A 21,689-nucleotide genomic window follows, 5' to 3' on the forward strand; every position below is an offset into this window, starting at 1 on the left:
GGATGAGATTGGTTGGTTGGTAGGTTGTTGTCCTTCGTTCCCAAAGAGGACCAAAATGACATAACTATGCTAGAGTCAAGTTTCAGTGTGACTGATCAGACCAATATGAGTTCTACCACAGGTCGGGCACAAATAGTCCATGTGAACATTTGGGGTGGATTCCCTAAATTTAAGCATCCTGCATTTTCTTTGAGCTCTTTGCTCATTGAGCACAGCACCTTATCTGATGTGGGCATGCTATGCTGAGCAGTCCTGTACCGATGTCTCCCATGTCATATAGCCAATTCCGAAGTTCTTAAGAGAGACTTTGAGAGTGTCCTTGTATCGCTTCTTCTGACCACCATGTGAGCACTTGCCCTGTGTGAGTTCTCCATAAAACAATCCTTTTGGCAAGCAGACGGTTTTCATTTGAACAACCGTGGCCAGCCCATCAGAGTTGCGCTCTCTAAAGCAGAATTTGAATGTTTGGCAGTTTAGTTCAAGAAAAGACCTCAGTGTCTGGTGTCTCATCCTGCCAGGGGATCTTCAGAATCTTCCTAAGACAATTCAAATGGAAGCGATTCAGTTTCCTGGCGTGGCACTGGTAGACTGTCCAGGTTTCACAGGCATACAACAATGAGGTCAGCACAATGGCTCTGTAGACATTTTGGTATGATTTGACAGGACAATTTGGTAGTCAGTCTAATACCTCTTCTCTCCCATACTTTTCTTCAGAGCCTCCCAAACACTGAGCTAGCTCTGTAAGAGCTAACACACATAGAAGAGGTTAGTTACTAGGTTCTTAGGGCATAGTGTTAGGCTAGATGGCAACACCCAGAAAACTTAAGGCTTTAACAAAAAGGCAGATAGTTTTAATAACAATAACAACAACGCTAAATAAAATTTGTGTAGCACTTTAAAGTTTCCGATGTGCTTTACAGGTATACTATCTCATTTGTTCTTTATAACATCTCTATTAGATAAGTGGGAATGTTATTGCCATTTTATTTGCAGTAAGATTTTTTAAAATACATTGGTAAATTTTCTTTTGACACATTTGACACTCAGTAAACATCTAAACCAACATCCCTGTAAGTTAATTTTCTCAAATTTCCCAAAACAGTTAAGCAAAGCCTTTTTTTTTTTTACTACTGATGCTACCTTACTTCCTACTCTTGTAGTTTACCAGGTGTTTTTTGGTAGTTTAACAAATATTAACAGAATTGAGTGGTGAGCACTTTAACTTCAGTATACAGTACCAACATTGCCCGTTATATTTGGCCTAAATTTTGCTATCTCTTGTCTCTTAGTATTCACTTGATAATGAAATTTTATTTTATCTAACTCTATTGTTGGAATAACATAAAATCTATCTTCTATTTCAAAAAGTGACTTTTAACAATAAGCAGATTGTGAATTGACTACATTATTTTAAGCATTAATAGCTCCATAGAATTAAGGCATTCTTCTCAATAAATATTTATGGAGTGCTTACTATGTGTGGGAGGCGATATATACTAGGCATTGCATTCATAATTGAAACATAATTTAGCAGTCACGAAGGAAAGAAGCTTTAGTAATAGTTTTAGATTATGCAAAATGACATGGTATTCATATTGTAAATATCTTGCATATACTCATATTGTTTTCCCAGCAGGTAAGCTCCATGAAGGCAGTAATTGTTTAATTTTTGTCTTTGTGTCCCTAGGCTGCCATAACAAAAAAGTTTTCCTATGTCAATAAATCAAAAGACATTTATCAAGTACCTAGCTGCTAGGTGCCAGACACTGTACTAGGCACCAGGGACAAGACAAGGAAAAATGAAATAGCCCTTGCCCTCAAGGAGCTTGCTTTCTATTAGGAGAGACAATGTATACATATATAAGGATATGAAACATTTCTACAAAACAAATACGTAAATACCAGGTCATTTTGCATAATCTAAAAGGATTGCTAAGATTACTTTCCTTTGTGGTGGCTGTTCATCTGTGTGTGTATGTTTGTATACATGTGTATACCCCAATCCATTTTTTTTTCCTTTTCAAGCATTTACCAAGGAGATGTTAAAGCCAGGAGGCTTCCCAAAATCTGAATTCATGAAAAATAACCATAGAAAAACTGGAATTTTCTTTCGTTGGTGAAGATTCTCTCATTTTAAAAGTTGCATGAGGGAGACCAGGAGAGCTTAAGGGGAAAAGAAAGCAGATTTCTAGATCAACTACCTTCTTTCTTTAGTAGTACTTTTCCCCCCATGGGGGCAACATTTGGATTGGTGTTAGAAGTGTTTTCTTGTCCAATACCAAAATCAATGAAGAACATCTTAGGGTTTGGAAAGATGAAGCTATCTAGAGTAGACAGAGGAAGAAGCCTCTGTTACTCCATTAGGGGGTTTGCATGGGTGTATGTAGAATGATGACCCAAGAGAAAACTCACTTTGCTATTTCTTCTGCTTCGTCCTTGAGCTTTTTCTTCCTCTCCTTACTAAAACCTTTCACCCTAGACCTGGTAACCCCTATTGTCATCATTCTGTTTGGTGAACTTCACAGTCAGCATGTTCACAGTATTTTGAAGGGAAATGCAGATTTCTGGGAAGGCCAGAGTTAATTGGAGCTAAAAGAACTTCTGTGTGTATGCATATATGTGTGTGTGTGTGTGTGTGTGTGTGTGTGTGTGTGTGTGTGTGTGAATTTTTTTGACAAATGTTAATGTAGTAATTTGCCTTACATAGTATGTTTAAGGAAAAGAGGACAATATTGGAAGGATACATGAAGAAAAACCAATTACATTTCAAATTTTGGCATTCAACTGTTCTTTTGTTTATATCAGCACTCTTAAGATTTTTCTTTCCTCTTGGTCACTATTAAAGTTTCCTAAGAGGTTAGTTCAGATGTGTCTTACTGCTTTAAAAAAATAAATAAGATTAATTGTTTTCACTTGACATTTTTTTCCAGGCAAAACAAATTGGAAGAAGCCCTGCTATTTTCTGGACAATTCACAGATGCCTTGCAGGCTCTCATTGATTGGCTGTATAGAGTTGAACCTCAATTGGCAGAAGATCAGCCAGTTCATGGAGACATGGATTTAGTGATGAATTTGATAGATAATCACAAGGTATTGATAAATACTTCATACTGCCTTCTTAGTGTAACTTTCTATGTTATCTTGTTTACTTATCCTGGTAGGAATAGAAAGAGGGAAAAAATACAATTGAATGTAGGCCAACCTTGACAATTTTTATAAACAGCATTGTAAGGTTGCTCTTAAGAAAACATTCAATAAGACTACAAGTGCTATATAAAAGTGAATTATTAATGACCATATTAATCCTTGGGTATTAGTGATAGAATCACCATATTTATGGGAAAAAATGTGATATAACTTGAAAGTGTGATACTAAGAGGGCTTTAAAAATCACTGAGCACATTGTACATTTTAAACTACTGGAAAAAAGCAGAAGAAGGAAATTTATAATGCTTTTAAAACTGTATACAATACATTTTAGTGAAATGGACCCTAATGCTGTTTCTCTTAGAATCTGACTGAAGTTGTCAGTAAACTATCTTTTTGAAAAGTCATGGAGGGTTGGTGACTGGAAAAGGAAAAAGTTCAGTATGCTATCTTATTTTTTACAAAAGTATCTGTCATGATGTGCTTTTAAACTTCACGGATGGCATAGTGGTTAAAGAGCTGGCCTCAGAACAAAGAAGGACTTGGGTTGAAGTTCTACTTCTAACATATGACTTTTAGTGCTGTGGGTGGCTTTGTAAGATTGTAAGTTGTAGAAGAGGTGACAACCTGCATTAGTACAATGAATATCCTCATATGGAAGTTACTTATACCAATTAAATTACAGGTCTAATCTCTGTCAGTTAAAATGTGAACCAGTCACCCAAACCATTTTGTTTTTAACATTGACCAAATATTGTAGCCAATCATTAAAAAATGGATTTGCGTAACACAAAATCAGAAATTTAATTTTCTTATAGATTTTGAGGAAAGAGGGGAAATTAATACATGGGACATGTTTTGACTTAATGAAGACTTTGACTGTTTAACATTATCTATTCCTAAACAAGCTAGGATAATATAATCATTCATTAGAGTATACAGCTGACTAGTAGGTCACATGAGCAAAGTGGTTTGGACTTAACACTTAACAAATTGATGTCTCAGTATTGATCTGGAGACAACTCCCCCAAACATCTATTTGTCTTGGGTTAAGTGCTTTTAAATCACTTTATCAGGAAACAGAGAGCTAGTTGTTTAAATTGATGGATAAAATTATGTATTAAGGTTGGGTGGCTTGCATGATGAAAGATAGTATTGGAATTTGTAAAGAATGACCTTTGGGAAGCTGTTTAAAAATACAAATGATAAAATCCATTTATACAAACAAAAGAAGTTTAATAATGTCTAAATATAAATATACTTTGAAAACTCAAGACCTTTTTACTGAAATAAAGTGTTGACTGTGGGTGAAAGTATTAGAAAAAACTTAATATAAATTTTCTTTATTGGGCAAATGATAATTGAAATGTATTGTGCAATTTGGTTAATTTTAAAGGGGTTTGCCTTTCTAACAATCCCGAACTTCTTTTTAGTGAAAAGCCCTGAAACCTATATAATGCTGTGTTTCTTCTTTAAAACTTAAACATTTTTCCTTGAAAAAATACTTTATTAAGATTTCATCATATTGCATCTTAATTTAAGCTATTGTATGGTAAAACTAAAGATCATTCTATGTGTGACCTCAAATGAGGATGTTATATAAATATGTGAAATATGACATGAACCATGAAGCTAATGTCCAGGTCAATAGATGGATTTCCTTTCATTCCTTAAAAAAGTCTCTTGACCCTGCACTTTGAACGATAGCACTTTATTAGACAATGACATTTATTATGAAAGATTCAGCCATTAATCATTGCAAGAAGATCATTTTGCCATAGATCTTTTGAGCATCCTTATTAAAATGTTCTACCAGTTAGAGGTCATTTTCAATGCATCCAATTCATATTAAGTTTTTGGTATTCTTTTTATGTATAGGTAAAGGCCAAATGAGATATTATAAATGATTGTATTATCCAAAAGTCTAAACCATATGTAAACATAAAAATGGTGGTATCAAAATGGCTTGGGTTTTTTTTCCTGTGGATAGTCTAATTTGAGATAGATTTTTTTCACTTTTTTAAAGTCTCACTTTACATTTTATATGTCAGAAAATCCAAAATAATTTATGTAAGCAAAAATGCTTGGTCTGTATTTCATTATAATTAATTCTTTCACCTGTTATTTTGCCCCATATGGATACTCATCAGAAATAATAAGATAAGGGATAATTCTTTTTTTCCATGAATAAAATACATGCCAGATAAACTGTATATGTTAGATCTGCAACAAATTTCAAGACTGTAATTTATATTAATCCCACTTATTTCTATCCATAGTAGGCCCTAAGTAAATATTTGTTGAATTTAATTGTTAAGAACAATTTTCTATGTACTCTTGCTTACTCAACTTATAAATTTAGTGATGGTAAAGAACCTGTAATGTTCCTTTTTTGGTAGGAATATAGTTTTCTCATTGCCCAAATATTTACCAACCCATCCAATTTTTAGGTATCTATTTTATTTTCAAGATCAGGAAAAAGGAACTAATATCAAGGGAAAAAGTTAATGCATTAATAATAACTTGGAAATTCTCATATGGATATGGCACTGAGTTATTCAAGGACTGTGTTCGTATAACAGAGGTAGTATCTTTCACAACCATATCTACCATTAGATTAACCAGTTTAGTCAAACTAGTTATTTGGCTGAGAAGAATGATTTTTAAGTGATTTTATTATCATAACAAAATATAAGCAGTGTAGCGTAGAACCAGATTTGTGCAAAAATATATAATAGGTTGGAGATCACACAGATTTCTGATTATTTCTTAAAAATAACTAATCTGCATCTTCGTAGAGTATTCTATATTGATTGAGACATCTAGTCTTGTATGCTAAATTTTAGGCTGTGCCCAAGAAAATCTAGGGTCTATTTCCAGACCTCCTACTTACTCTATGCCCACAAAAAAAAATCCTTTCTCTGCCATGTTAATTCAATCCACAAATATTTACTGAATGCCCATTGAACACTAGCTATTATGCCATGGTGTGAATGGGTGTCTAAGCAAAGATTATGGTAGAAAATGATTTAATAAGGCATTGCTAAAATAAATACTGTACCAGTAAGGATAAATGAAAGAAAAATGTTAATTAAAATTTATATTTTATGATAATTTATACTTTAAAGGTAAATAACTTATTATTTAAATAATTCTAAAGCAAAACACACCCTATGCCTGAAGTTGAGCAAAATGAAAACTTTGCTACGGCTTCTGAAGCATGGCAAGAAAAGGATGTAAACTGCCATGTTTGGAAAAAAAAATGTTGCAAAGAAAAAGAAATGTATAAATGTAATACAATAGACATTTTCTAAAAATACAACTGTGGGAACTTTCTTAAGATTCCCCCATGGTCCTACTTGGACATACCATTAATATGAATCAAGATCAGTAGAGATTTTTCTTAAAAACACCTTCAAATTAAGGGATTCAGCTTGAGATACAGAGATTATGTTGGGTACCTTCTCCCTGTTCTCACAATCACAAGATCACCAGCCTACTGTAATGATGATGATGATGATGATGATAGCAGCATTTACATAGCTCTTTAAGGTCTGCAAAGCACTTTATAGATATCATCTCATTTTATCCTCAAAACCCTGGGAAGTAGGTACTATTTTTAACCTTATTTCACATATTATAAAAACTGAAGCAGAGATTAAGTGACTTGCCTACAGTTACACACCCAGTAAGTGTCTAAGGTTGGATCTGAACTCAGGTCCTCCTGATTCCAGACCCAGCACTCTGCCCAAGGTACCACCTAGCTGCCTTTTAATCATTAGGCTTTCTTTGAAAGAAATTGTAGCACTTTGACCTGTGTATATACATGTGTATATGTATATAAATGCACCCCAGTGTACACATACACACATATATTGGTTAAATTGTACTGAATTGAAGCAGTGATTACTATTGAACAAAGTAAAGATGATACTGTCAAACAATTAAAATATTTATTAAGCACTTATTTTATGCTACATGTTAGGGATTTAAAAAAAAAGAAAATCTGCTTTTAAGGAGTTTACATTCTATTAGAGAGGACATAAAATGGATATAAATCAGAAGGTACAAAATGCTGACAGAGTTGTTGGAGGGTACTCTTAGAGGGTCAGATACTAGCAGCCAGAGGGATGGGGAAAGGCCTCTTACAGAAGATGTCCTATGAACTGAGTGTGGAAGGAAGCCAGGGATTCTAAGAAGCAGAGGTGTGAAGGGAGAATCTCCCTCCCCTATGAGGAGACTGTGAAGAGGAATGAGAATGATGTGTTGAGCTATGAGGTCTTCTGAAAAATCACTACTGAAACATTGTGCCATTTGGAAAGGATTGTTTGTGAAGATTTATTTATGAAACTCTGGTGGTCTTAGGTCTTCCAGAAGGAGCTGGGGAAAAGGACAAGCAGTGTGCAGGCGCTGAAGCGGTCAGCTCGGGAACTTATTGAAGGCAGCCGTGATGACTCCTCGTGGGTTAAAGTGCAGATGCAGGAATTAAGTACTCGGTGGGAGACAGTTTGTGCATTATCAGTATCAAAACAGACCCGTTTAGAAGAAGCCTTGCGCCAGGTAAACGTGGTTTGTTTGTTTTTTTTTTTATTGCCGCGAAGAGAATGCCAGAAAGTTTAATTGTGTTAGAGATAGATGCTGCCTGGGAATTTTTTAAAGAGGAAATAGTCTGAAAAGGGGATTGGTGATTTACAAAATTATTATACCATCATTATATATTTTAAGTTAATGATGTTTTTTAAAGAGGATCTCTCAGACTTAGATCAAAGGGGCTACTTGCTCCATTTTTCAACCTGAATGGATGACAGAGTCTAAGTCAAGCTTCCTATCAACTCTAAATGAGGTGGTTGAAAGCAGGAATAAGCTTTTAGTCTTCCTGAACTGCAGACTACAAAGATACATTTGATGTCTTTTTACACTTATTGAAATACAGCACCACAGATCATTGACTTTTAAAATGAAAAGGCAGTACATACAATTAATCTAAAGCTAAAGCTAGTTTTCTTATTGTGGGAAAGTATCATCTCTTGATACAGTATTTGTCAGATTTCCTTTCATGAGTCCTTTTTTATTTTCTCTCCCACATGTGACGTGTTAGGCAGAAGAATTTCACTCTGTGGTGCACGTCCTGCTAGAATGGTTGGCAGAGGCCGAGCAAACACTTCGGTTCCATGGCGTGCTCCCAGATGATGAAGAAGCACTTCGGAACCTCATTGATCAGCATAAAGTGAGTAAAATTTAACTGGGTACGTAAGTGTTGTAGGAAGAAGCAATATATTGGTTTTTGAAATAACCATTTTCCCCACTACTTTTGATCTTGAAATGAAAGTTTAAAATTGGGTACTTTTTTACCCCCAGCAAACAATACGTACGTGACCATATGTCTGCATGCAAAAATGTCCACATGTAAGACATGGAAGCCAGGAGTCCACTTTATTAACCCAAGACCCATTCCCAACTGGAGTTTTCTTTTATTTGATCTTTCTTGGGCCTCCACCCATAATTGTTTATGTTGGCATCTGCCAACAGTCCACACATGGCAGATCTTTCCTCTCTACAAGATCATTAAAAACTAATCTTTATCCAGATCCTTTTTCTCCTTCAATCTCTTATCTCTCTTCTCCCCCATGTTGATGCTGGTGTTGGTTGTTCTGCATCATTTGGCCATGTTGACTGCTTCCCTTCTTCTCAATAACCTCTCCTCCTTTGTTTTCTATGACAGTTCACTCTTATGTTCCTGCCTCTATTTTATGACTACTATTTACCTTTCTCCTTTCTTAGATCTTCATGGTCTTTCATTACTTATACATGAGTGTCCCTCAAATATCCATCTTTGGACCGTTTCTTTTTTCTCTCCACATTTCCTAACTTGGCAGTCTTATTCATTCCCATGGTTTCAACTGTCAGGCTTCAAAATCTTTATTTCTGCCAACAATTTACATTATTTAAATCTGTTCCATAATCTCCATTCCTTATTTTTCCAGACCCTGCTGGATGTTTCTCCTGAGCATTACAAATTCAACATACAAAGGATGAATTTTTTTAATTCCCTCAAAACCTGTCCTTCTTATAAACTTTTCCATTTCTATTGATGGTACCACCCAAACCTCTCATTTCTTAATGCTCATAACCTCCTAAGTATTTTTGACTTTCCTTCTCCTTCACTCCCTACATCAATTCAGTGGACTGATGTTAGGTATCTATTTCTGCAGTTTCTCTTACATCCTTCCTCTCCTTTACAGCACCCAGTGCAATTATCCTCATTCTGATATGTCCTGCAAAATGAAAACTATACGACTATTTCATTTTTGTCTTTGTAGCGTTAGTGCCTTTGCACCCATTAGGCACTTAACATTGTTAATTGTGGTTGAACCTGTTCCCCACTTCTATAAAGAACATGAATTGTATTTTGCAAGCAAGTTGTTTTTATTCTGGACTTTTTTGTGCTAAATCACTCGGAAGTTTCTTTTCAAGTCATAACAGTAGATACTTCACAAATATCTTTTAAATTTATCAAAGCAATTTTCTGAAAGTCTGACTATTTTCTTTTATTTAGTGGACTTACATGTCTCTTTAAATGAACTTTCTTCATCCAGAGTTTGGAACAGTTTTAATTTTATAAACAGGATTGTAAATGGATTGATCTTTTACTTTAGTAATGCAAGCAGATAATTACATTACTAGACACAATAGATAAGTATGAAAAAGAAAAGTAAGTATGACAGTGTGTTTACAGGGTTGGTATTTTCAGCAAAAATTAATGGACCTTGCCAATCTCCTAAAGAGAATGGTCCACATGTTTCTTAACAGATGGCTTTTCACCTTTGACTGTAAAAGTGAGGAATTCTCAATGCAAACAAGACATGTACTGCTGATGACAGCATTTGTAATTAGCTCAGATAGTTTTCAACACAACCCTGTCCTCGAAGGTCATGTAGGAAACACATCATTAATTACAATAATAGTGGGAATACATCATCAATACGATGGCTTCTCACTTTAACTAATGTGCCAGTACTGTTGACATTCCTTCCAAGCCTTTAACAGTGAAGAATTGCATTGTTGACAATAAAGTAGATAATAATTTGTAGTGTGTCATCTAAAGAAATGAGATGCTAAAATATTAGAACTATCAGTATAATAAGAGAGACATAACATAAATATTATTAGAAAGTATTCAGGTTCAATATTTTGAACATGAAGGTTAGAGCATATTGCCATGGATAGATCTTACTTTAGGAGGCTATCTTAATATAGTTTGAGTAAGGTGTGGTATCCCATGGTGATGTACAAGGAAGGGGCATCAGTTTCTCTTAGTTGCCACTTATATTGTCAAGGGGAAGAACTCAGGGGCATGTGGTTCTGGGCTTGCTCCTAGTCACATTCCTGGTATCAGAGAGAAGGGGCCAGGTCTCACACTGTAGGCACAGGCTTTGTGGTCTTAACCATTACTTTCTATTTTCCTCAGTTTTATCATGTGAAGTAGAGGTAATTGCCAAGACTGTTGGTCCCAGCATTGGACAATGGCTCTTGCTTGTAAAGGAGAAAACTGTTGTGACCAGGAGGCTGAGTACCACTAGACAGAACACAGCCAGTAGTGAGAAGTAAAGCAGTAATTCTTTGTTGCGGGGAAATGTAGTAGGAGGAACAGTCAGGGTGGATGGAAACGCCTGGTAGAATAAGGCACCCAAACTGATAGAGTCCAAAGAATTTTTAGAGGCTCTTATTTGGTTCAAGCAGGACCAGACATTGTGTGTGTGTACATGCAGGTGTGTGCAAGGAGCAGGGTTCCTGAACTTAGTGTACCCACTCTAGTTCAGGGATTGGTGCTGATTCAAGCTAGAGGAGACTTCCTCTTGGAAATTTCCTCTATCTTGAGAAAATGGGCTTTTAGACATCACCACAGACTTCATGTTGGGGCAATTCAGGAGATTTGGGCTTCTTGGCTTCTTTATTTAGCAAGGGGTGTGTGGGGGGGGCAGGCAGAGGGGTTAGGAGGGCTACTGAGGTCCTTACAGAGGACTCCACATAGCTGAATTTAGGAGTTTTCTTTGTTCCGCATTAGTGCAGATGACTCAGTAAATGACTCAGTAAACCTCAGATGACTTAGTAAATATTCATAGGGGGCACTGTCCAGAAGGGGCTCTTTTATTGCTTCACCAAACCTCAAAGCAGTACCTAGAGACCTTGAGTATACTAAATAACAGATCTAGGATGTCCTTGGAGGATATGTATTGGGTGGGCAAAGTAGTTATGTGACTTCCTATAGTGGTTCTGAGAATGCTGAGTTATTTTAAAGAGTTCTTTGAAGTTCTAACTCAATTCAGATGCCCTGACTTCAAAGGACACTTTAGACTAGATTAGCATTCTCAGAAGGACCCAAAATCTTTCTATTAGGAGAAATAAAAGTCCTATCTTTAATGAGTCATTTGAATATCAAACTCAAATATTTGTGTTTTTAAGCAGGTGAAAAGGTTTAATCCTTTTTATGTAATTATGTAAAGTTGACAGCCACTGACCAGAGTGACATTTTGTTGACACTTTCCATTATCTTTTGTGGCAGGCATGTTGTTTCTTCATAGTAACACAATAACTTTCTTAACCACAAATTATTTGTTAATATTAGCTTTATGAGATGGTGATTAAAGGAGAAAGTCAGCTGTAATACTTATAAGTCCCATGATTTTGTTGATGTGGAAACTCCCACCACTGACAAAAAATATACAACTCTTCTTAATGGAGGATCTTTCTGAATTACTGCCCCACCTCCACCCACAGCCCATATTCGTCACCTGTAGCCAGCCTTCTGGTGAATAGCCTCTTTGATTTTTTTTTAACTGGACTTCATATGACAGACATTGTAGGATCCAAAGCCTCTTCTGCTTGGTGTCAGACCTGCCACACCTTTCATTATGCTGCTTCTAAGGTGATTTTCCTAAAGCTCAAATGCGTCTATGTTATTGCCCTTGCTCAGTTAGCTTTACGACCCCCTTATTGCATCTAGGATCAAATATAAACTGCTGTTTGGAATCGAAAGCCCTTCCTTCTGAACTTAGTCCCATCCTCCTGTCCAACTTCCCTTCACGCATTCTGTGGTCCCACTAAAATGGCCATGCCGTGCCTCATACATGCTACTCTAACCACTTGTTTAGGTACTTCCACATTGGCTGTCTGTCCCCCTTGCCTGGAATGGTCTCCCTCCCGACCTCTGCCCTCTGGTTTCCTTGAGATCTCCTTCAAGATTTAGCTCAAATCCTACCCTCTACACGAAGCCTTTCCCTGTATCAACTGCTACTAGTGCCTTCTCTCTCAATTACTTTCCACTTCCACTCATATGTTTGCATGTTGTTTGTTCCATTAGAAATGTGAGCTTCTAGGCAGCAAGGTAGCATAATGGACAGAGCAATGGGCCTGGAGCAAGGAAGACCTGAGTTCAAATCCTGCCTTAGACAGTTACTAGCTTAGTGACCCTGGGCAAGTAATTTAACCTCTGCCTCAGTTTTCCCATCTGCAAAATGCAAGTAAGAGCGTCTAACTCCCAGGTTATTGTGTGGACCAAATGGCAGTATTTGTAAACCACTTAGCAAAGTGCCTGGCCCATAGTAGGAGATTAATAAAAGCTTGTTTTCCTTTTCCTTCACCTTCCCCCTTGAAAGCAGAGACTGTTTTGGCCCCTCTTTGTATCTCTAGCCTTAGTAAGGTGTCTGGCACGTTGCAGGAGCTTAATTAATTCTTGTCAGCTGGCTGGCTATGAGTTTGATTTGCTTTGTTTTGTGGGGAGGGAGTTGTAGGGGAGCATGTGGGTCAGGACCTTTAATTTTATCAAAGCAGGAAACTCCCATAGAGAAAACTTTGCCTTCTACCAGAAGCGATCAGCAGGTGTTTGTGTAACCGGTAATCTTGATAGCGTTGCCTAGGGTGCTGAAAGGACCCGAACAGCTTGAACTCTGGTCTTTCTGACCCTGAGACAAGCTTTATCTATTATACTGTGTTATCTCCAGTAAACTATGTTTGTAGTAGGCTGTGATAAAGTAGTGCTATCACTGTTCCCCATAAGCTTCATTTGGGGTGTTAACTGTGTTGGGAGCGGGGGAGGGACTGACTGCCTAGGGAAAGCTTCATAAATCTGAGCTATTGCTTGACTGTAGCTAAATGACAAAAATAACTTGGTTTATATTTTTTCCATTTGAAGGTAAACAGGGATGAACCATGGTTAAAGTTAGGAATTTATTCAATTTTGTCATCTATCTTGACCTTCTCCTTTCTGTACCCCATCCCCATTCAGTGGCAGTCTCTGTCTTCAAGACTCCAACACCAGTCATCTGTACTTGTTGGTCTGTTGACTATAAGTCCCCCTGCCATTATCTCAGCAAAACATTCACATTTTAAGCCTTTTATCTCTAGTTATGGAATAAAAAGCTCTTGGAGGGCTTTTTGGATTGATTGGTGCTTGATGAATGTTACTGGAATTGAAAGGATTTCTCTGTAACCTTATTAAGGCCCAATAAGGTGATTGGGATGTTTGAGGTGGTGGAGTGATGGTAGAAATGTATAGAGGGGCTGCTAAAACCACTCTAGACCTATTTGGTTGACCCTGAAGGTAAACTGGAGATAATCCTTTTAGCCTGACTTGGGACCAGGGCCTTGAAGGAATGCTCACAGCTGAGAATATGTTGTCTTGGGAACTGCTAGGGGGCCAAGGAGCCCGGGTCACTTATTTCTAATCTTACAAGACTTGGCTTCTGGCCTGAGGCTAGCATGCCTTCTCCCTCCCAATCTTATTATTTCCTGTAACTTCTCCCTTCTCTGCTTCAAGACTCACAGATTTTATTTCCTATTAATATCTAGTGATTTCTTTAAAAAAGTGTAGCTATAACCTCCCTTATCTGACATCTTCAGAGTCAGCTTTCAGTTCTCCATATTACTTCTATTTCTGGTTATGAAGCTTTTGACAAATTTATGACATTAGAATACATCCTCTTCATAGATAGTATTCCCAAATTAATTTTTGTTGTAGCGCATAAGATAGAATTCATTTTCAAATCATTCTCTACTAGTTCCTTTAAACTAAAATTAGATGTGACTTGATTATTTTTTTCCTGGCAGTGTGAATCAATTCAAACTCCAAATGAACCACTGGATTTTTTTTTTCCGTAACCTGCTGGAATCAATGCAGTTAGCTAGGAAAAAAATATGGTTTTGCGCAACTTCTTTTCAAGTAGTGCCAGTGACTAATTGAAATAATTGTTTCTACTCTAGGAATTCATGAAGAAACTGGAAGAGAAAAGAGCTGAACTAAATAAAGCAACAGGTATGGGAGAAGCTGTCCTGGCCATCTGTCACCCTGATTCTATCACCACCATCAAACACTGGATTACCATCATTAGAGCCAGGTTTGAGGAGGTCAGTATGGCACAAAGAATCAGCACAATGCTTGACAATCTTTTATAAATTGGAGACCAATTAAAATGCAGTTAATAACTGTGGGAAAATAATACATTTCTGTAGAGTTTATTTTGGCTGGGGAAGGTTGAGGGAGGAAAGAGGTGTTGTGGAGTTAATGATACCTACAATTGGACTGGGCCAACATCTTAACCCATTATCAGCCTCTATATTTCACTTTGTTTAAAGTAGAATTCCTGTGGTTGTTGGCTCTGAACATTTATAGACAAAAGTTTGGCACTCTGTACTTCATTCCAGCTTTTGGGGCCATATTAACTGGGTTAAGTAAACCAGAAGTTCAGTGTTATTCCAATTGTGGTATGTTTCCTAAGTGAGTTTATTGATATGTAAAAAGGTAAAATATTCTATATTGGAGGTGATGACTATCTAGATTTGCAGATTGGGTTGTACAGAGTTGAAGTGTGTTGTAGAGACTGCACCGGCCTTCTAAGGAAATGTGTACTTTAACTTAAATTAGAAAGTAAAGGAAAGCTGAGGTTTTTGTAGTGCTTAACTTCTTGAAACATATTTTAGAGGACTCATGGTTGTGACATGCTGTGGTCTGTCTTACCTCCTTCTGAAGACTTGTTGGTTCAAATTCCTTGTGTTAAATCAATGGGTAGGCATAGCCAACTATATGGAGGTGAGTTTGAATGACAGGGGGGTAGAATAATGAAACAATACAAGAAATAGCAGGAATGGGATTGCTGTTTTACAAATTCAGAGCTTCAGAAAACAGATCTCTACTTTGATAACAGGTCCTGGCATGGGCAAAGCAGCATCAGCAGAGACTGGCCAGTGCCCTGGCTGGTCTTATCGCTAAACAGGAATTGTTGGAAGCTTTGCTGGCTTGGTTGCAATGGGCAGAGACCACACTCAGTGAGAAAGACAAAGAAGTCCTCCCCCAGGAGATTGAAGAGGTGAAAACCCTCATAGCAGAACACCAGGTAAAAATGGACTTTATTTTAGTTGTGTTCAGACATCTGGGAAGAACAAGAAGTGAGGGTATTTCAGTTGAAATCTCCTCTTCAATGGAAATTGAGAAAATGGGCTGGGAAATACATGTTCCATGGTTTAAAGCAGGGGCGGGGAACCTGTGGCCTTGAGACCACATATGGCCCTTCAGGTCCTCAAGTTCGGCCCTTTGATCCCAAACTTCACAGAACAAATCCCTTTAACAAAAGGAACTCATGGCACCAGTCCTCCTTGGACTCACTCAAAAGGCTTCACCCAAGGACCTAGAATGCTGCATGTAACCCCAAGGTTGCAGGTTCTCCACCCCTGGTTTAAAGGCAGGGCCTCCAAAATCTGACTACTTACATTCACTTTCCCAACCAAATGAATGTCCAGCTAGATTTTGGGACTTGTGATATGTTCTTGGACCAAACTTAATGATTTAAAGTCATTGTTATGAAGAATCTCACTATTATCAATCCGCCTTGTTTAAGAGAGGATCTTAAGAAAATGTGGCAAAACCCCCAAAGGTCAAAAATACATAATAATTTTTAAGGCTGACGATCGTTATTTGGATCCTTGAAGTGATTGACGTAAGCCTTTATTTGTTTTTGTTTATCCATCATGTGCTCTAGGATCCTTCCCCAACTGGCTTACTTCTTGTTACTTGTACATGATATGCTATCTCCAACCTCTGTTCCTTTGCACAGAGGGTGTCCCCCCATCCTTGAATCTACTCCCTCCTTACCTCCGCATCTTAGAAGCCCCAGCTCCCTTCAAAGCTCTGTTGAAGTGCCATCTCCTTCATAAGGTCTTCCCTGATTTCTCCAAGTTATATATAGTGTATTTACCTCTATGTGTACATATTGCCCCTCCCCCCAAAAAAACCACCCCAGAGCAATAGAATGTAAGCTCCCTGAGGCCTGGGAATGTTTCATTTTTTCCTTTGTGATCATTGTGCCTGGCAAAACTACAGTATGTTGTGTGGTGATTGCGACTGTCTGAAGTCATAAATTGCAGAGAAGGAGTTTCTTCCTAGAGAGTACTTCATGTCAATGAAATCATAGATCTGGTCCAAAAACAAACAAAAAATCATAGATGGGTATTTTTTAATTTTTTTTTCAGAGAACCAAATGTCTATGCTATTTATTTGTTACAAGGGTCAGATAATTTCAGAGAAAAACCAAAATTTCTCAGTTAGAAACAGTGGCACATTAATTAAAACTAGCTTTGTATTTTTTCTTTTTAACCCATTTCTGTTTTATTTATTTACTTTGGCATATCCTTAAAGCAGCTGTCCTTTTCATTACAGTCCTTCATGGAGGAAATGACCAGAAAACAACCTGATGTGGATAAGGTTACTAAGACCTACAAGCGAAGAGCAGCTGATCCGTCTCCTTTACAATCACATATTCCTGTCCTAGATAAAGGGAGAGCAGGAAGTAAGCAATGACATAATTTGGAACAATCAAAACTGCTTTTCCCCCCTAGTAAAAATGACTGGTTTCTAATGAACTAAGATGGTCAGGCCAGCAAAGTCAATTTACTTTTGCTTCCCATGCACAATTAGATACTAGTATAATAGTTATATTAAAAATGATTTCGTTAGCTAGTCTATCTTAAAATGTTTTCACGAAAAAGCACAGGCCTGAGAACTCATGGCACCAGTCCTCCAAAAGATACCTGAACTCTCATGTGTGTAACTACAATGTGTAAACTGAAAGAATTAACCCTTTATGAATTAGTGTCCTTATGTTATTTTTATAGTGATGAAGCATAATGTGTAGTGTGACATAAAAGGATTATTGCATGATTAAAGTGTGCTCATTTGCTAATGTTTATTAATGATTAGAAAAGGGCCAGGTTTACATATTATTTCTCCATCAAATGCTTTGTTTCCCTTCTCCAGGTACCTAACATGAAACTCTGTTGCTAAACTGCCCACAGAAAAATATTTAGCCTTAGTGACAGGAATAAACCGATACAATGTATACCTTTCATTTTTTGTTGTTCAAACGTTTCGGTCACGTCCAGGTATTTGTGACCCCAATTGATGTTTTATTTGGCAAAGACACTGGAGTGGCTTGCCATTTCCTTCTCCATTTCATTTTTCAGATGAAGTACTGAAGTAAACAGGGTTAAGTGACTTGCCCAGGGTCACATAGGTAGTAAGTGTCTGAGGACAGATTTGAGCTCAGGAGGATAGGTCTTCCTGACTACAGATCCAGCACTCTATCCATCGTGCTACTGAGCTGCCTTGTATTATGATAGCGGAAAGGGTGCTGACTTTATAGTACAGACCTGGATTCTACTTGTAATTTTCACTAGTTAATTCTGTGACCTCAAATGTGTCAGTTAACTTTGCTAGGCTCTAATGTCCTCAGTTGTCAGGGAATGATATGATCTACTCACCCTACCTACCATATTTTGCCTGTCCTGGTGAAGACTATTTTGACGTTTTAGTGACACCAGTCGGTGGGTGAATAATAATAATTCATACTTATAATAGCCAAAGCATATATATAATATATGTGTTTTATACACACACACACACACACACACACACACACACACACACACATATATATATATATATATATATATATGTTTTGCAGAGTGCTTTATAAACTGAATGTTGTTATCCATATTTCATAGATGAGGAAATTAAGGCTCTAAGAGTAAATAACTTGCCCAGTTACTTGTAGATAGAGGTACATTGCCCCATTTAGCCTGGACTGTGTTTTGAATGTTCTTCATTCAAAACAAGTGAAAATACTTATCATGTTTTCCCAAGGGGTCATTCGAGAAAAAGACTTCCCACGTGGCAACACATTAGAAGTTGAAGTTGGCTTTTTAAACTTTTCAAATCCACCTGTTAAGCATTTGATAAAAAATATTAACTGAACTAATGTCACTTAGGCTCACTAGGGTGGCTACTCAGTTCATAATCTTGTTTTGAGCTAGAGTTGGTGCAATACTATTCTTGTTTTTGCCTCTTCTTTTTCCTTTTCCTCTCCATTGTCCTTACAATGATGGTGGGTGACTGAGGAAATTCAGTTGCTTGGCCACATGGAGGAGGAAGGTGCCGTCTTGGATCATTTAAATGATAGGATTCCTGTTTTGATCAAGAGTGTCATCAGCAGGTCCTACAGTATTTAAGTGCATACAAGATCATAAAACATGAATTTTAACTCTCACATAGCAAAGAACGTCTCTACTGACCATGCTGAGCTATTGAGTCAATTCAGCACTGGGTTAGAAGGGAAAGGGCTAAATTTTAATATAATGGTGAGCCCCATTTGAGGACTTGGGCATTTGTGCCGTACTAATTTGAATTATATCTTCTAATAGGGAAGCGTTCCCCAACATCAAGCTTGTATCCTTCTGGATCACAGACACAAATTGAAACAAAGAATCCCAGGGTAAACTTATTAGTGAGTAAATGGCAGCAAGTCTGGCTTCTAGCTTTGGAAAGAAGAAGAAAACTTAATGATGCCTTGGACAGACTGGAAGAGGTTAGCTGATTGTGTTTTTCATAAACTTATCACATTTCATCATGATATATTTAAACATCTGATTGTTTACTTATATAGTTGAACAAATTATAGATGTTCATGTGCAAAATTTTTATTTTTATTAAAACCTAAAAATAATTACCTCTTTTTACAGAAAATGTATATAATTTAACATTTAAAAACTAATAATGTTGGAACTGGTTTGTTTTATGTGCAACAAAATAATTATTAGTCTAAAGTATGTATTTTAAAGGTATATATTTGAGATATTTTGCAACTCTAGGGCATTTTTTTAGATGTCAATATCCTAGCAGAAGTAGAGAATGTTTCTGAAAACACCAAATGTGGGGTCAGGAATTTTATGTATGAGAAAATATCCTGTGATCCAGAGAAGATCTGGGAGAAGGTCAGACCATAGAGAAGGGATCCTAGTACTAGTAAAAGAAAAGTTACTTGTTAGATAGAAACTTCTAGCAGTCATGGTATTCTTTTTTTTAAATTTTTTAATTTATTTAATATATTTAGTTTTCAGCATTGATTTTCACAAGAGTTTGAATTACAAATTTTCTCCCCATTTCTACCCCCCCCTCCACTCCAAGATGGCGTATATTCTGGTTGCCCTGTTCCCCAGTCAGCCCTACCTTCTGTCACCCCACTCCCCTCCCATCCCCTTTTCCCTTCCTTTCTTGTAGGGCAAGATAAATTTCTACGCCCCATTGCCTGTGTATATCTTATTTTCTAGTTGCATGCAAAAACTTTTTTTTTTTTGTTTTTGAACATCTGTTTTTAAACCTTTGAGTTCCAAATTCTCTCCCCTCTTCCCTTCCCACCCACCCTCCCTAAGAAGTCAAGCAATTCAGCATAGGCCACATGTGTATCATTATGTATAACCCTTCCACAATACTCATGTTGTGAAAGCCTAACTATGTTTTGCTCCTTCCTAACCTATCCTCCTTTATTGAATTTTCTCCCTTGACCCTGTCCCCTTTAGAAAGTGTTTGTTTTTGATTACCTCCACCCCCATCTGCCTTCCCTTCTATCATCACCCCCCTTTTTTTTATCTTCTTCCTTCTTCTTTTCTGTGGGGTAAGATACCCAACTGAGTATGTATGGTATTCCCTCCTCAGGTCAAATCTGATGAGAGCAAGATTCACTCATTCCCCCTCACCTGCCTTGTCTTCTCTTCCTACAGAACTGCTTTTTCTTGCTGCTTTTATGCGAGATAGTTTACCCCATTCTATCTCTCCCTTTCTCCCTCTCTCAATATATTCCTCTCTCATCCCTTAATTTGATTTTATTTCTTTTAGATATCTTCTCTTCATCTTCAACTCACCCTGTGCCCACACACTCACTCACTCACTCTCTCTCTCTCTCTATATATATATATAATATATATATATACACATAGATATATACATACATACACATTCACTTATACATATACATAAACATATATATATATGTGTATATATATATATATATATATATGCATATTCCCTTCAGCTACCCTAATACTGAGGTCTCATGAATCATACACATCATCTTTCCATGTAGGAATGTAAACAAAGCAGTTCAACTTTAGTAAGTCCCTTGCAATTTCTTTTTCTTGTTCTTTTTCTTGATTACCTTTTCATGCTTCTTTTGATTCTTGTGTTTGAAAGTCAAATTTTCTATTCAGCTCTGGTCTTTTCATTGAGAAAGCTTGAAAGTCCTCTATTTTATTGAAAATCTATATTTTGCCTTGGAGCACGATACTCAGTTTTGCTGAGTAGGTGATTCTTGGTTTTAATCCTAGCTCCATTGACCTCCGGAATATCATATTCCAAGCCCTTCGATCTCTTAATGTAGAGGCTGCCAGATCTTGGGTTATTCTGATTGTGTTTGCACAGTACTCAAAATATTTCCTTCTGGCTGCTCGCAGTATTTTCTCCTTGATCTGGGAGCTCTGGAATTTGGCGATAATATTCCTAGGAGATTTCTTTTTGGGATCTATTTGAGGAGGCGATCGATGGATTCTTTCAATTTCTATTTTGCCCTGTGGCTCTAGAATATCAGGGCACTTCTCCTTGATAATTTCTTGAAAGATGATATCTAGGCTCTTTTTTTGATCATGGCTTTCAGGTAGTCCAATAATTTTTAAATTATCTCTCCTGGATCTATTTTCCAGGTCAGTGGTTTTTCCAGTGAGATATTTCACATTGTCTTCCATTTTTTCATTTTGGTTCTGTTTTATAATATCTTGATTTCTCATCAAGTCACTAGCTTCCACTGGCTCCAATCTCATTTTTAAGGTGTTATTTTCTTCAGTGGTCTTTTGGACCTCCTTTTCCATTTGGCTAATTCTGCCTTTCAAGGCATTCTTCTCCTCATTGGTTTTTTGGAGCTCTTTTGCCATTTGAGTTAGTCTATTTTTTAAGGTGTTGTTTTCTTCAGTATATTTTTCAGTATTTTTTGGTGTCTCCTTTAGCAAGTCATTGACTTGTTTTTCATGGTTTTCTCGCATCCTTCTCATTTCTCTTCCCAATTTTTCCTCTACTTCTCTACCTTGCTTTTCCAAATCCTTTTTGAGCTGTTCCATGGCCTGGGACCAGTTCATGTTTTTCTTGGAGGCTTTTGATGTAGGCTCTTGGA

At 37.1% G+C, this 21,689-nt stretch overlaps 1 protein-coding gene across 4 annotated transcripts in view; it reads left to right on the plus strand.

Annotated features, from left to right (window-relative positions):
* DST (dystonin) overlaps window positions 1-21,689 on the plus strand; it is a 611,236-nt gene that overhangs the window by 572,903 nt on the left and 16,644 nt on the right. For all 4 annotated transcript variants that reach the window (XM_036768011.1, XM_036768012.1, XM_036768013.1 and 1 more), the window contains 7 exons: window positions 2,931-3,090; window positions 7,513-7,707; window positions 8,246-8,374; window positions 14,407-14,550; window positions 15,348-15,536; window positions 16,856-16,985; window positions 18,895-19,058. In XM_036768011.1, coding sequence (XP_036623906.1) covers window positions 2,931-3,090; window positions 7,513-7,707; window positions 8,246-8,374; window positions 14,407-14,550; window positions 15,348-15,536; window positions 16,856-16,985; window positions 18,895-19,058 — 1,111 coding nt within the window. The remainder of the gene's footprint in view (window positions 1-2,930; window positions 3,091-7,512; window positions 7,708-8,245; window positions 8,375-14,406; window positions 14,551-15,347; window positions 15,537-16,855; window positions 16,986-18,894; window positions 19,059-21,689) is intronic.

This window comes from Trichosurus vulpecula, chromosome 7 (genome assembly GCF_011100635.1).
Source record: "Trichosurus vulpecula isolate mTriVul1 chromosome 7, mTriVul1.pri, whole genome shotgun sequence".
In the NCBI taxonomy this organism is placed as follows: domain Eukaryota; kingdom Metazoa; phylum Chordata; class Mammalia; order Diprotodontia; family Phalangeridae; genus Trichosurus; species Trichosurus vulpecula.